Consider the following 18,629-nt stretch of genomic DNA (forward strand, 5'->3'; position numbering starts at 1 on the left):
GGACTGAAACCAATGTTAATGTCAATGTAATAGACATTTATCTTTACTTCCTATTGGTTATATAATATTTACTAAAACATTATATATTTAAAATTCAAATTATATAAAATAGAAAATAAATTAAATATGTAGAATGAAACAATATTTAAATGATAATACTTATAAATAGAAAAATTGTGATTTAATACAAAAAACTTAATGAAAATAATTTATCTCAATTTACTCAACAAAAAAAATAATAATTTCTATTGAAAAAATGTGTGTTTTATAAACTATAAATATAATTAATAATTTTTGAAATTACAAATGAAAAAAATAAATAAATCAAATAAAATGTTTTCATTTTCTGTATCGTTGTAACCATTGATTGTATATTAAGTATATCATCAAACAGATGAGTATCAATAGGATTACATTAACCGCAATAAGTAATGTAGTTTTCAACCATTTAAACCAAACAGTTGGTGTAGGTATGGTTGTAATAGATATGGTTGTTGTTGTTGTATGGGATCGGCAGTCGATCAGAATCTTCAAATTTTCTGGTTTACACTACAAAAATCAAATTATTTATAATTTATATGTTAGTATATATATACAGTTAGAAAAACATACGGCCGTCTCATTGTATGGATTTCCCACATAACAGTATTTGATGGTAGTATTGTTGGCTACATTGGTGAATACAATGGATCCTTGACCACCCATTTCATCACCCTTTCCATTGTTATAATCATACTGACTATACTGTCTGAAAATTGCCATCAATTTTGTTACTTTATTGATTTCTGTCTCTCGTTTTCCTTCAATGACAAACATTTGCTGTGTGTTTACCTTCGATGTATTGGTCGGATGAGAATAATTTGAAAAATCATATACAAGTGTTGAGTTGTTGTCCAAAAATGTTACGATCGGACTGCGATCTCTAATAGGAATCGGAGACCAAACAATTATGGGCTTAAAATTTGTTGGAAATACTATTGTCGATGTAGTCAAAAAATGTTTGTCTACTATATTAATATTGTATGTAAACCACCAATCAATAGATTTCATATCTTTCTATAAGTTTGAAAAATAGGGATTTTTTTAATAGTATTGAAATTAATTTTTGTTTTTTATTATAGTTGTTATTATCGTAATTACCTGCAAACCACAGTAAACAGGTAGATTTCGTGAATCTAATTTATTTGTAAATGTTGTCCAGGCCATGGTGTACTGTTTACCGGACAACCAGTCAAAATCATCGGTAATGTTCAATGAATCAATGGTAACAGTTTTATCGGAGCCATCGATGTATGTCAACTGCCAACTGGTGTTACCGATGATAAAGTATTTGCGTGACTCTGTCTTATCATAATTTGTGTCTTCAAAAAATCGAAATCCAAAATCAATTTTATGACCATTTTTTATGTATTCTTCACAGAAATTCTTTGTCGACCTATTGATGATAACAACTGATGTGATGGACGTCAACAACACCGACAGTTCTGTCAACCGTTTTAACAGTTAGTTAATAATTTGAAATAAAAAATTGCATTAATATATATATACCAATTAGACAACTAATACTAATAGATCTCATTTGATAAACAGTTTGTATATAAATAAATATATTTCAGAAAAAAATACTGTTATTTAATTTCAAGAAAGAAACCAAAATTTTATTTTAAAAAATAATAATCTCTAAACTTATAGACAAATTGAAAATTTATTTGTAATACAAAAATCTTGTTATGATATCACGCGACCATAAAAATAAAAACAAACTAATTAATGACTTCATTGAAATCACCGATAAAATCATTTGATTTATAGATTTTATTTTAGTTTTATATTACTTACTTAAATTATAAATATTTTACTTATAATTAGATATTTTAATTTTTTAAAACTTATAATTGATATAAACTGCGCACCGGTGTCTACATGCCTACCCTACATGAGTTGACTTATTTGAAAGCAATATAATTTCATTAAATATCTTTTTTTATAAATATTTCATGAAAATTATTTTTTATAAAAGATTATCTTGCATAATTAAATTATCATTAAAAAATTTCATATATTAAATAAAGTTTCAAATTTAACATAACAGTAATAATTTTTCAAAGATAAATAAATAATTAGAAAATAAAATTAATTTACTATAATTTTGTAAATATATTAAAATCTCTGATAAAAATGTTAAAAATACAATTTTTACTGTAATTGTAAACAAGTAACTTTATAATAACTAGAATTATATTTTTATATGTTACAACTACATTAAAATAAACTACTAAAATTACAATTAAAAATATTTTTTGTTGTTTTTGTTGATATATTACAGTATATATTAATTATTGCTAATTCATAGATTTCTCTATAGTATTATATTTATAGTATTTTTAATATATTACAGTATTTATACTGTTTGTGTGAAATATGAATAAATAAAAAAATTAATTTTATAAATTGTGGTATAAATAATGATAACTTGTTTCTTATATATAAAATAATTGATTATAAATAATGTGTAAATTATTATTGACACGAATGTTGTTGTTGTTGTTTGTGTCGACTATCGCATCGGTTGTTACCAATAAGTCCTCGTCAATGGATTTCTGTGAAGAATATGTAAAAAATGGAAACAAAATTGATTTTGCATTTCGTTTCACTGATTTCGATGAACATTATTACAAGTATTTCTTCATCGGCAAAACCTATTGGAAATTGTCATTCATTGACGGCTACTACAAGACAGTGACCATCAATGCCAACAGTGCCGGTCAGTCCAATTGGTTGTCCGGTAACAAGTACTCAATGGTATGGTGTAACTGGTTTAAGGGATATCACAAGCCTAAGATTGTTGGTGTCGACTACGATCAGTGTCGTGTCGGTGCTCTAAAGGTTATTATACTGTATTTATTCAAACAAACAAAAAAAAAAACGTAACAAACATTCAATTAAAACTCATATTAATAATTAATTAGAAAAATATGAAAACTATTGATTGGGCCGTAGTTTCCAATGTTGATCTCAATCTTAAACATAGAGCCAATTCAACAAACATTACATTTGCAGATAATTTTCAACCAACATTTGCATGGGTACCGGTGCCACATCAAACTGATTTACGATTAACAACGTTTTGGGCCAATGGTACGACCGATGTCTACTGTTTTGATGATCCAAACAAACCGATTAATGAGATACCAGTGCTCTATGAATCGCAACAATTTATTATTAGAGGCAATCCTGAAAAAATATTGCTTATAAAATTAATCGGAATCGTCGGTCAGTATAGTGACTATGATTACGGTCAAGGTATCGGTACTGCTGGTCAGGGATCTATTGTCTTCATGGACATCGACAATGTTATCAAATACTGTTATGTGGGAAATCCATACCATAGAAAATATGTATATTGAATTGAATTGAATATAATTATATTTATTTTTGTTGTAATTTTTTTTAATATATTTTTTCAATATAGTGTCAATGGATGCACTTGAAACAATTAATTGATTGCAAACAAAAATCAATTGCCCATAAAACTATCAAATCTATAATGGCTATGATTTCTATACTATTTATTCTATTAATTATTGGATTAGTTATATTTTGCACCTGTAGATCATACATCCGTCCTAATAGACACAAACCAATGCTAATGTCTATGTAATATATTATAACATTTGATTATATCAATACAGTATTTACTATATTTACTTATAACTAAACACTGTATAAAATTACATACTATAAAAAGGGCTAATATAAAATAAATATGTAGATTATGTTATTTATATATCACTATATTTTAATAATTTATAAAATGTTTTTTTATTTAATACAATTTAGTCATCTGATATGAAACTTATATAAATTATATGATTGCAAGACATAACTAAAAAAATTAATTAATATCTAATTTCAGTTTTCACTAGTTATAAATATATACATTTACTACTGTATAATAAACATATAAAAATAATAATATTGTAAAAAATATAGTGATAGATAATAATAATCAATTTAGTTTACATATTTCAGAAATTTATATTAAAATAAAATAAAACATTTAGACTGATTTAAATTTACATTACAACTAAATTAAATGATAATAATTTATCTTAATTAACGCTAGCATTATTAAAAACTGTTTTAATTAAATCATAAAATCATTACAAATTAAAGTACAGTAAATATATAATAAATTAGAATAACTATAAAACAATTAAATTTATAATAAATTAAATTTGTAAATACAAGTTATTTATTTCATAACTATTATAGTATTATATTAATCATTTATATGCTATAATATTTCTAATACAACTACTATTGCTATTAATATTACACTAAATTTCTATTTAATTTATATAATATACGTTAGTATTGAATATCACATAAAAAATTTATCCGATATATAATAAATAAAAAGTATTTTTTTAAATAATTTTATAAATAGTGTATTTAAAAAAAAACAAATCATTACATTTATAGTAAATTGATTACCAAAAATAATGTATAAACTATTATTTATAGCACTGTTGTTACTATCATTGGTTGTCAACAATGAATCCAAAAAAGATTTTTGTGATGAATACGTCCAAAATGGACACAAAATTGATTTTGCATTTCGTTTCAACTATAAGTATGAATACTATCAAAAGTATTTGTTTATCGGTAACACCTACTGGATGTTAACATTCAATGACGGTATCAACAAAACAGTGTCCATCGATAGGAACAGTACCGGTCAGTCCAACTGGTTGTCCGGTGATAAGTACTCTATGGTATGGTGTAATTGGTTTATGGGTCATCACAAGCCTAAGATTGTTGGCGTTAATCATAATCACTGTCGTGTCGGTGCTCTGCGGGTAATTCAATCAACAAAATTAGTAGTAGTATTATATAATAAACAAAAATTTTTACAATCAGTAAATAAAACTTTTTTTTGTATATATATATATATATATATAGAAAGACATGAATATCATTGATTGGGCTGATGTTTACAGTAATGATCTAAATCTTAAACATAAAGCCAAATCAACAAACATTACATTCACTTATGATTTCAAACCGACATTAGTATGGGTACCGGTGCCCCATCAGATTGATTCACGGTTTGCAACATTTTGGGCTAATGGTGTGACCAGAGTCTATAATTTTGACGATCCAAACAAACCGAATACTGAGATACTGGTGCCCAATGAGTCCAAACAATATATCATTAGAGGCGATCGTGAGAGACAGTTGGACATTAAGTTAATCGGTATAGTCGGCCAGTATAGTCACTATGATTACGATTGGGGAACCGATATTGACGGTCAGGGATCCATTGTCTTTATGGACATTGACAATGTCATCAAATACTGTTATGTTGGAAATCAATTCAATAAGATAGATGTTTGTAATTTTCTAGAAAAAAATTAATATATAAAATTATTTTGAAGATTATTTTAAAATCATTTATAACATATATTTTAGTGCCAATTACAACATTTGAAGACATTGATTGATTGCAAACAAACAGCAAATATTTATTTATCTATAAAGTCAACTGTAGTTACAATTACTATACTATTGATTATTGGATTAGTTATATTTTGCATCCGTAGTCGGTTATTACGTACTAAAAGTCATAAATTAGTGTTAATGTCTATGTGATAGTATAAAGTTTGGGGATTTATGCAATTTATTTTTAAACAAACAAACAAAAATTGAAAAAATAATTTTTTTCATTATAAATATCTAGATTAAGTCAACTAAAAATTTAATTAAAAATAAAACACATTTGCTATTAAATATTAATTGATTTATTAATATTAATTAAGTTATTAGAAAATAATAACACGAGCATTAGTAACAATTGTTTTATATAAAAGTAACGTTAAATTTATTTTAGATTTTAAACCAATTCAAATAATGTTATTAATTTTTTTGGTGACAATTTATAAACTATTTTATTTTTTTTGTTGGTGATTTCCTACTGTATTAATTGTTAATTGTTTTTATACATACTTTACATTTGATTGTCATCAAACAATGCTTATGATATTATTGACCGGTATTTAACACAAACATTAAAACATTATAATATTCACAACAAATACTATAAATGATTGGTAAAAAATAAAATAAAAAATCTGGTTTTTTTTAAACAGCACTGTTAGTGTCGTCTACCATCACATCAGTATCATCATTGCCATCTCTGGTAAAAACAACATCATTATCATCTGCTATAATATCGACTACCGGTGCCGACAGTGCCTCAAAAGGGTCATGGATTTGGTTAGTAGTCATAGTTGTCGTTGTGATCGTTATTTGCCTAATCGGAGGATTAATTGTGTTTTGTGTTTGTTTTCGCAAAGAAAAAAGTATATTTCAATTAATACAGAAAACATTTAATTATTATATTAGTTGTTTATTAGATATTTTATTTTATTTTTTTAACTTTAAAAATCATATTTAGGTCCACAACGAGGTATTAATGCCACATACAGTGCAAACATCGGTATTAACTTATAAATGATTGTGATTTGATTTTTACTAATGTTTTTCAAATGATATAAAAGATAATATTCTGTAATTTTATATCGATTTTATATATATACAGTATATTATATATGATTGAAATTATTTATAATTTTTTTTAATTGTTTATTTACACAAATAGTTTAATATTTATATATATATTTACTTAACTATTTAATACTAATATATTGCAAATAAATTATACTAATTTATAAATTAATATATCGATATAATTATATTTATTGTTTTTTATCTTTTTTATCAGTAATATAATTTAACTTATTTTAACTTTTTTTAAGCCATTTTTATTATAAGCCGTCAATAACCACTCGCTTTACTAATGATAATGTTAAAAAAATCAATTATATCATTATTTTTTGCTTATTAAAAATAAACAAATATAACTACTAAAATGCCATACTTTTATTAGTTTTTGATAAAAATTTTTGGAAAAAATTATCATGGTTAGTTTTTATAGAAATCAAATTTTTAGAATTTAAACAAGCCATTGTATATATATATTATTAATAATTTAAAAATTAATAATACTAAATGAAAATATGAAAATATACATTTAAATAATTTAAAAGTTATTATAATAATTAATTAGTAATAATGAATATTAAAATTTATTTACGAATAAATTTTTTTAAAAATATATCATAAGTTTTGTCAGTTTTAAAAATAGAATATTTGTCCAGGTGCAATTATTATTTTTAAAAAAATTTTGTATAAATTAATGTGTAATTATAAAAATTTATCAAATTAATGGTTATTTTTTTATATATTTAAAATATAAACCCAGTATACCTTTATTAATAAAATATTTATATTACCATAATATGATAATAAATTATGTATGTGTTTAAACACACCTGTATTATTAAATATACAAACATTATTATAAATTATTTTTTAAATTAATGATATATATTACACTACTGTAGTTTTTATCAACAAAATTATATATCTAATATATATAAGAAATAAAATTTTTATTTATTTTTAAAAACTAACTATTGTCTAAATAAATTAATTATTGTATTATTACTAATGCATCAAAATATATTTAATTAAATATTATGTGTTTTTAGTAAATATAATTAAATATTATAACTTAAAACTGTAAATATTATAGATTTTTTGTCTTAATGTTATAGTTTTTAACGAACAGTAAATATATACAAATAACTAAATATGATATAAAAATTAGCAAAAATATTAGGAAAAACAGTATTAGTTTTGCTACACATGTTAATGCAATCATTGGATAAAAATTAAATTATTCAGTTGTATTAGTTATTATGTTTAAAAATAAAATTAAATGTATTTTTTTAACTTTTCTTAATAAAAATATAATAATAATTTATAATATTGTTATGCATTATCATTAATTGTAATTTAAATAAAGATTAGAATAAAGTACAAATTGATTAAATATATATATTTTTTACTAATAAATAACTATTTTAAAAAATTAAGTAAATATTTTAGTAATTTTTAGTAAATATTTTTTTTAAGTATTTTCAATTTTTAAATAAATATTTTTTGATGCACTAATCATTAAATATAAAAATCATTAATAAAAATTTATTATTAAAATAATGAAAAATAATTTATTACAAACACACTAGTTTTATCAAAAAAAAAATATGAAATATAAATATATATATATATATATATACAGTATATATATAGAAAATATTCATTTATTATCATTAATTCATTAAATATGGCTTTTCAGAAACTATTGGCAATTGTTTTGAATTTATATTTTGCTAAAATAATATATTGTTTATTTTCTCACGAAAAAAAAAACAATTATATTATTTGTCTATAGATATTAAATCAATTGTACTCTAAATATCTAAACAGTTTTTGATACTACAATACAATAGTTGTTTTCTAAATATAAATTGTTATTAAATAAATAAATTATGTATGAAATTATTGATAAAGTCTTTAAATTTTGTCTAAAATATTACATATTTCTATCAAATTATGATAACTATAATCAAGGAATTATACCAATTATACGTCTAATTTGTGTCATATTAACCGTTATAATGCAGATAGTGTTTACCATACGATATCTGTTGTCAGCAATAGTAGACAAACAATGGATGCGCGCCGTAATGTCCGACGCTTTGTATACAATGATAGACCCGGTTTTTGGCGCCTATATGTTTGCCGATTATTCCGTATTGATTATGATGATGTATTTGACACTACAGTATCAATATTATTATAAACAATTTCATTTATACGCATTTCTAGTCGATATGCAATACAATAGACTAGAGTTTCCATTGCAGGATCACGATCAACGTAAATTGAAACGGATATTTGGTTTAATAACTAACCTAATAATCGACTATATATATCCGTTAATAGTGACCATGGTAATCTTGTGGAATGCATTGATGACATACATGGCTTACTATATTGATCCCGGATCGGGATTCACGATTGTATCAGTACTGTTAGGTACACTGAGTTCTCTACTTTGGACAATGTTGACTATGGCTGTCCCCTGTTGCGGTGTTGTACTTTGGGTGTTGACTTGTTTTTATTTGAAATGGAAACTACGTCAATTAAACAAACAAATTGTCCATGGTATTCTAGTTAATGGCAATTTTACAATTGTAGCTAGAAAACTAGATGTTTTGTTTAAATTAGCTAGATTAGTTGAGAAAATTAATGTAACATTCAAATTTTTTCTATTTTACCTTTACTATATATCGACAATATTTTATGAAATAATGTTGTATCTGATATTTGCCCCTGGTACTACACAAACATCCAGAGTGTGTTTGGCCATTATGTTTATAACACTTTTTAGTGTCTATTTTATAGTCAATCTAACCTCAACATGGGTGACCAAACAGGCCCATCAATCGATGCCAATATTAAATACCTATATGTGTCGCTCAGGTAGGCGACTAACATATCGCCAGAAATGGAAACTCCAGTCAATAATTGAACGATTGTGTGGACCAGTCATTGGATTTTATTGTTACGATTTATTTCCAATGACTAACTGGGAGTTTGCAATGTTATGCTTGAATTTTACATCAAATCATTTATTACTATTGGGAACATTTGTAAAAACTTATTAATATAATAAAATAATAAAATTTAATCTGATTCAAACAAATTTATTATAACTAATATAAAGTATTATAAAGTGTCAATTAAATAATAATTTGTGTACAAAAATTCATTTAACGGTTAAATTTGTAATTAATTGTCATTTTGTTCATTTGTATTTAAGTAATTTATATTTTTTGATGAAATATATTATAAGCCATTTAAGTTGTTAATTAAAAAATGATTCAAATGATTTTATTTATTTTTTAACTTTACATTAAATACATTAAATTAGTATTAAATATCACATAAAAATTTATCCGATATATATAATAAATAAAAAATATTTAATAATTTTATAAATAGTGTTTTTTTAAAAAAAAACATTACATTTATAGTAAATTGATTACTAAAATAATGTAATTTTATATCGATTTTATATATATACAGTATATTATATATTAACTTAACTATTTAATACTAATATAATGCAAATAAATTATATTAATTTATAAATTAATATATCGATATAATTATATTTACAGCTAATTTAAAAAAAAAATATTTTTTATCAGTCGTATAATTTAACTTTTTTGAGACAACATTTTAGCCATTTTTATTATAAGTTATTAATGGCCACTCGTTTTAGTAATTATAATGTATTTTTTAATCAATTATATGATTATATGTTTGCTTATTTTTTTAATATAAATACATAATTATAAAAACTAAAATAACCATACTTTTATGAATATTTTGATAAATATTTGATAAAATTATCATGGATAGTTTTTAAGAAAAATCAATAATATATCATAATTTTTGTTAGTTTAATAATAGAATATTTTTCTAGGTGCAATTACTATGGAAAAAAATTAGTATAAATTAATGTGTAATTATAGCAATTTATCAAATTAATGGTTATTTTATTTTTTTTATATTTAAACTATAAATAGTATACAATCATAAATTATCTTTCAAAAGTGTCTTGATTTCCAACTAAAAAAATTACATTATATTTTTGTAATAAATTAATCATATTGTAATTGCAAATATAAAAAATTAATAAATAACTATTATAAAAACTAACATTATTTGATACAGTTTAAATCACTAATAATTAATATATTCTTAAAATATATAATAATTTTTCTAGGTGCAATTATTATTATTATATATATATTAAAAAATTAGTATAAATTAATCTGTAATTATAATAATTTATCAAATTAATAGTTTTTTTATTTAAAATATTTTCATAAATACAAAGTTATCTTATAAATAAAATATTTGTAATTATAATCTAATAATAAATTATTATAATATGTATTTAAACACACGTGTATTATTATTATTATTATTATTATTATATTAAATATACAATCACTATTAAAAAATTATTAGTATAATTAACATTATTTATTACATACACTACTGTAGTTTTATATAAAAAATATATCTAATATATAAAAAATAATATTTCATTTGTTTTTAATGACTACTATTATGAATTAAAATTATTATTTTATCATAACATATACAATCATTATTTAATAGTTATTATTAGAATAAATGAATTTATTACAAAAATAATATTATAAAARCAAAATATATATTTCTTTTTTTTTATGAAACAAACTATAAATATAATTAATTTTTTATGACTAACTTTGGATTTTTAAATAATATTGGCAATTGTTTTGCATTTATTTTTACAAAAATAATAATATCCTATCAATTTCTAGTAATTAAATCAATTGAACTCAAATATTTGTCATAATACTGTTTGTTATAAAAAAAATAAATTATGTATGAAATTGTTGATAAATTGTTAAAATTTTGTCAAAGATATTACGTATTTCTATCAAATTATGATAACTATAGTCAAGGAATTATACCGATTACACGTCTAATTGGTGTCATATTAATCAATACAATACAGACAGTGTTTATCGTAAGATATCTGGTGTCGGCAATAGTAGACAAACAATGGATGCGCGCCGTAATGTCCGACGCTTTATATACAATGATAGCTCCGGTATTTGGCGCCTATATGTTTGCCGATCATGCCGTATTGATTATAACTATGTATTTTACACTACAGTATCAGTATTATTATAAACAATTTTATTTATACACATTTCTAGTCGATATACAATACAATAGACTAGAGTTGCCATTGCAGGATCACGATCAACGTAGATTAAAGCTTATAATTGGTTTGATAACTAGCCTAATACTCGACTATATATATCCGTTAGTAGTAACCATGGTAATCTTATGGAATGCATTGATGACATACATGGCTTACTATATTGATCCCGGATCGGGATTCACCATTATATCTGTATTATTGGGTACACTAAACACAATATTTTGGACAATGTTGGCACTGGCTATCCCCTTATGCGGTGTTGTACTATGGATGCTGACTTGTTTTTATTTGAAATGGAAACTACGTCAATTAAACAAACAAATTGTTCATGGTATTTTAGTTGATAATAATTTTACTATTGTCTCTAATACATTGGATGATTTGTTTAAATTAGCTAGATTAGTTGAGAAAATTAATGAAACATTCAAATATTTTCTATTTAATATTTATTATGTATCGACATTAGTATTTGAAATAATGTTGTATCTAGTATTTGCCCCTGGTACTACACTAGCATCGAGAGTGTGTTTGGCCATTATGTTTATAACACTATTTAGTATCTATTCTATAGTCAATCTGACGGCTACATGGGTGACCAAACAGGCCCATCGATCGATGCCAATACTCTATACCTATATGTGTCGCTCAGGTAGGCGACTAACATATCGCCAGAAGTGGAAACTCCAGTCAATAATTGAACGATTGTGTGGACCAGTCATTGGTTTTTATTGTTACGATTTATTTCCAATGACTAACTGGGAGTTTGCAATGTTATGCTTGAATTTTACATCAAATCATTTATTACTATTGGGAACATTTGTATAAACTTATTAATATATTATAATATAATAAAATTTAATTTGATTCAAACAAATTAATTATAAAGATATAATTTTATGTAATCATTGATTAGTAATATTATTATCTTAATTTAAAAAATATATTTTATTTTCCAAAAGATTATATAAATACGTTTATGTGTAAAATATATAAATCAATTACTTTATTACATTGACAAACAAACATAAATCCTCTAACTTTATAATTGAAGGGATAAAAAAATTAAAAAGGGAAAAATGTTTCTACATTATTAATAATTTAAAAATTAATAATACTTAGAGTTCGGGTAACTTTCCAACAGAGGGAAGTTTAATAATAAAATTAGTCCAATTTTCAGGGAAAATAGGAAAAGTGAATATTTTCCATACTTAGACCGTTAGAAAGGAAAGTATTTTTTTATTTCTACAATAAATAATACTAAAACTTTGAATACTTAAAATACCAAAACTTAAAATATTATTAAAATATTTAAATAATAAATTTTATTTCAATAAATTAGTGATACTATCTACTAATAACACTCAAAATACAGTTTAATGAAACATATGTCATTTATATATTATAACAAAATTTAATGTTAATGATTTAATAGATGGTAGCATAGGAAATAAATTCACTGGGAATTCCCAGAAAGTTGGAAACGTAGAGAACTTTTTGATAAAAAAAACGATGGAGGTTATTGCCCGAACCCTAGTAATAAATAGACAAAAATGTGAAAAATACATTAAATAATTATAAAAAATCTTAAAATAATCAATTTTCAGCTAAAAAATTACATTATATTTCTAACAAATTAATCATATTTCAATTGCAAATATTAATAAATAAATAAATAACTATTTGGCTTTTTTAAGGCAACTATTATAACAATTATTTGTTAGTTTAAATAACTATTAACTAATATATTAATAATAATTAATTGTAATAATAAATATAAAAATTTTCTCAAATAAATTTTTAAAATATATAATAATTTTTCTAGGTACAATTATTATTATTATATATATATTAAAATATTAGTATAAATTAATCTGTAATTATAATAATTTATCAAATTAATGGTTTTTTTATTTAAAATATTTTCATAAATATAAAGTTATCTTATAAATAAAATATTTGTAATTATAATCTTATAATAAATTATTATATGTATGTATTTAAACACACCTGTATTATTATTATTATTATTAAATATACGTTCACTATTAAAAATTATTAGTATAATTAATAATATTTATTACGTACATTACTGTAGTTTTATAATATACAGTATATATATCTAATATATAAGAAATAATATTTCATTTATTTTTAATGACTAAATATTATTAATTAAAATTATTATTTTTATTATTACATATACTGTACAATCATTATGAAATAATTATTATTAGAGTAAATGAATTTATTACAAACATAATATTATAAAACAAAATATATATTTTTGTTTGTTGTAAACAAAATATTTTTTATGATTAACTATGGATTTTAAAAAAATTGGCAATTGTTTTGCATTTATTTTTGGAAAAAAATAAAAATATTCAACATATTATTTATTTTCTCTTAAATCAATAATCATATTATCACACAGTCTATAGCTAATTGAAGTAAAATATTTGTTATAATATTGTTTTTTATTAAAAATTTGTTATTAAAAATAAATAAATTATGTATGAAATTGTTAATAAATTGTTTAAGTTTTGTCAAAGATATTACATATTTCTATCAAATTATGATAACTATAGTCAAGGAATTATACCGATTACACGTCTAATTGTTGTCATACTAACCGTTATAATGCAAACAGTGTTTACCATACGATATCTGGTGTCAGCAATAGTAGACAAACAATGGATGCGCGCCGTAATGTCCGACGCTTTATATACAATGATAGAACCGGTATATGGCGCCTATATGTTTGCCGATTTTGCCGTATTGATTATGTTGATGTATTTGACACTACAGTATCAATATTATTATAAACAATTTTATTTATATACATTTCTAGTCGATATGCAATACAATAGACTAGAGTTGCCATTGCAGGATCACGATCAACATAAATTGAAACGGATATTTGGTTTAATAACTAGCCTAATAATCGACTATATATATCCGTTAATAGTGACCATGGTAATCTTGTGGAATGCATTGATGACATACATGGCTTACTATATTGATCCCGGATCGGGATTCACTATTGTATCAGTACTGTTGGGCTCACTGAGCACACTATGTTGGACAATGTTGGCACTGGCTATGCCCTGTTGCGGTGTTGTAYTATGGATGTTGACTTGTTTTTATTTGAAATGGAAACTACGTCAATTAAACAACCAAATTGTCCATGGTATTCTAGTTGATGACAATTTTACAATTGTAGCTAGAAAACTAGATGATTTGTTTAAATTAGCTAGATTAGTTGAGAAAATTAATGTAACATTAAAATTTTTTCTATTTCAACTTTATTATGTATCGACAATACTATTTGAGATAATGTTATATCTGATATTTGCCCCTGGTACTACACAAACATCCAGAGTGTGTTTGGCCATTATGTTTATAATACTTTTTAGTGTCTATTTTATAGTCAATCTAACCTCTACATGGGTGACCAAACAGGCCCATCGATCGATGCCAATACTCTATACCTATATGTGTCGCTCCGGTAGTCGACTAACATATCGTCAGAAATGGAAACTCCAGTCAATTATTGAACGATTGTGTGGACCAGTCATTGGTTTTTATTGTTACGATTTATTTCCAATGACTAACTGGGAGTTTGCAATGTTATCCTTGAATTTTACATCAAATCATTTATTACTATTGGGAACATTTATATAAACTTATTATTGTTATTAGTAGTAATATATAATGCCTATAATATAGTAAGACTGAATTTGATTCAAATAAATTTATTTTAACTTATATACAGTATATTTATGTAATCGTTTTTATATAGTATAGCTCACACTTGTTTCAGGCGATTATTATTTCTATACATTTAAAGTATATTATATAAGTCTTTATATAAGTATTTAAATTAATTTCTATACAGGTTAGTTCATATCAGTATTGCAAGTATAAGTATATATCATGGTATTATAAAGTAAAAAAAATTAGAGTGACCAAACTATATTATATTTAGATTATAAATAAATTACTTATAGAAAATGTAGAATTAAGACAAATTTTGAAAAATAAGTTATTTTAATTTAAATTTATTATAATTAAATGTAATATTATTATTCAGTTATTATTTATTATGTTTATAATACATTAAAATACACAAAAAAATATAACACTTTTTCCTTATTTTTTTTTATTTTTGTTGGCCACTATAAAATTTTTATTTCAATGTTATTGAGCAATCATTGATAGACCCATATGTGTAGTATATTATGTACTAATTGACTCCTCTCCCCTGTTACCCTTTTACCATATCTTCTATTGGAGGAGACCACTATATATACCCATCCTTGCATTACTGGTTCATATGAGATTAATTATTTTACCCTTAAAACTGTACAACAAGTGGGTGCTATACTATATAATTATCTTGAATTAAAAAAAAATATCTTATTTGCCAAATAAAAACTAATGTAATAATAACCAATAATTAATTTCCATTTTATTATGCGATTAAAAAAATAATAATATATCGCTAATATTTTTTTATTTTATCAAAATTACAAATAAAATATAAAATTATTTTAATTTTACTTTTTTGTTTTTGTTTCTTTATCACTCACTCACTCACCCGCTTATTTTCTCTATTTCACACACCCACTCAGTCTCTATAATTATAATTTATTAATTTAATTTTAGATTTTTACACTATTTTATTATTATACAAATAATAACAGTAAATATTTAAGTATTTTTATTTATTTATTAATTATAATAATCGCGTTAAGAATCATTGAAACATTATTGAAATACTCATACATTTATTACTTGTCGAGCATTACATTAATTATTTTTAAATATATAAATAAATTAATTAAATATAAAAAATAATATTAATATTATTTATGCATGAGATATTCATATATTGTTGGGGGCCATAACACAAAACTATTTTAATATATGCAGTGATAATAATATATATATAATATATTATTCATGAGATAATTGATTCAATAAATTGACTATTAAATAAAAAATAWATATATATATATAATAATTACTCTAATAAGTCACGAAAACTATATAAAAAAAATAAGTGTGAATTCAATAATAATTTGTGTACAAAAAACTCATTTAACGGTTAAATTTGTATTAAATTGTCATTTTGTTTATTATAAATAGTTATATTATAATTGTTTTTTCATTACAATTGATTTATATCTTCGGCAATGAATGTCATCAATCGATTGATCGGTATTTACTATTTTTTTTTTTTAATAAAAAATACTATATTTAAACTTTAAATAAATAATATGCAAATGTCTATCAATGACAGCAACATTGGTGTTGATATTGTCTACCATTGTATCGGTGATTGTCTTTGTCGAGTCCAAAGATTTTTGCGAAGAATACGTCAGAAATGACAATAATATTGATTTTGGATTTCGTTTTATTGGCAGAACAGTCCTTGAATATGATTACGATTATTTGAAATACTTTTTCATTGGCAACACATTCTGGAAATTGGATTTCCATGACTTCAATATAACTGTTAAAAATGTCATAATTAATACCGAAAGTGTCGGTCAGTCTGACTGGTTGTCCGGTGAGAAATACTCGATGGCCTGGTGTGTCAGCTATAATGCTACAAACTTACCTATACTTCCCGGCATAAAAGTAGATCACTGTCGGGTCGGTGCTCTTAAGGTAACTCTATCTATCTATCTATCTATACATTCAATCTATTTTAATATCTTGTTTTGATATTTGAAAACCCAATTAGAAAGATCTGAAAACAATTGATTCGGCCGTTTTGAACGCTAAGACATTTAATATCAACCAATCAATCAGCACATCGACCATAGCATTTGAGACCAACTTTCAGCCATTACTGGCGTGGGTACCGATGCCCTGTCAGACGACGTACCGTATTGTCACATTCATGTCGACCACTGGTCAGATGAAATCGTTTAACTTTTGGGATCCAAATAATCCTAATGAAGATCTTCCCATTGATACTAATCATCCTCAACGACCTATTATATCGGGGGATCAGGAGAAACAAATTAATAGTCAATATCCTATTAGGACAATAATGGCACAGTATAGCTTTAAGGATTGTGGTGCCAACTGTTTAGAAAATCAAAATGGACAGGGATCTATTGTCTTTATGAATGTCAACAAAACTATTCAATACTGTTATGTGGGTAAACCATACATTGAGGTAAGGATTAGAAAAAAAAATCTGATAGAAAGACTATATTATAGTTATAATTAATTATATAACAAAAAAACAAATTGATTTACAATAACGATGTTTTTAAAAAAATTATTTATTATTTGTTTTTTCTTTAATTAAAACATTTGGTTTTTCGTTGTTCAGTGCAAACCCAAGACATTGATCGACTGTTCCGATACTATCATCAGTCCAACTACTGTCGCAACCGATAGATTAATAAAGATTTTAACTATTTTATTGATTATCGTCGGTGTTGTTGTTGTCATCATCTTTAGTGTCGCCATAATTGTCTGTATTTTTCGATTCAGCGGACGAGGAGATGGAAATACTGGTAATAGTGGTTATGTGTCTGTGTGTGTGTGTGTGTGTGAGAGAGAGAGAGAGAGAGAGAGAGAGAGAGAGAGAGGGAGGGATAGGGGATGACAAACAATTTGTTGGCAATTTGACTAATGATTATTATTGTCTTAACTTAATTGTATTATAATTGTACAGATAATACATCAAAGTCTGGTATTTCTGGGAAGTCCTCGAAATCCAGATCCAAGAAGAAGAGCACATCAACAAAAAGACTATCGATAACTGGCAGTCAATCGAAAGAAACGAATTCAAAGACGGATCATTCAACTGATCCATCAAAAGGTAATATTTCAAAAATTT

The 18,629-nt window shown here is 23.7% G+C and overlaps 1 protein-coding gene across 1 annotated transcript; it reads right to left on the minus strand.

Moving 5' to 3' along the window:
• Positions 1-339: 339 nt before the first annotated feature.
• LOC128962772 (uncharacterized) lies at positions 340-1,579 on the minus strand. Its single transcript, XM_054309174.1, has 4 exons — positions 1,567-1,579; positions 1,141-1,484; positions 613-1,056; positions 340-549 (listed from the first exon to the last, which is right to left on the minus strand). Exons 1-4 carry the CDS (start codon positions 1,577-1,579, stop codon positions 340-342), a joined length of 1,011 nt encoding a protein of 336 aa, XP_054165149.1.
• Between the last annotated feature and the right edge of the window lie 17,050 nt (positions 1,580-18,629).

This window comes from Oppia nitens, unplaced genomic scaffold (assembly GCF_028296485.1).
Source record: "Oppia nitens isolate AA-2021 unplaced genomic scaffold, nextdenovo-longstitch-racon4-pilon3 scaffold6_pilon_pilon_pilon, whole genome shotgun sequence".
Lineage (NCBI taxonomy): Eukaryota > Metazoa > Arthropoda > Arachnida > Sarcoptiformes > Oppiidae > Oppia > Oppia nitens.

What these genes read in the sequence shown, in the direction of transcription:
- LOC128962772 (XM_054309174.1), bottom strand. An exon ending in CTGTTTACTGTGGTTTGCAG is followed by an intron (nt 1,057 to 1,140) that starts GTAATTACGATA and finishes TCAAACTTATAG; the next exon opens with AAAGATATGAAATCTATTGA. An exon ending in ATCCATACAATGAGACGGCC is followed by an intron (nt 550 to 612) that starts GTATGTTTTTCT and finishes TGATTTTTGTAG; the next exon opens with TGTAAACCAGAAAATTTGAA.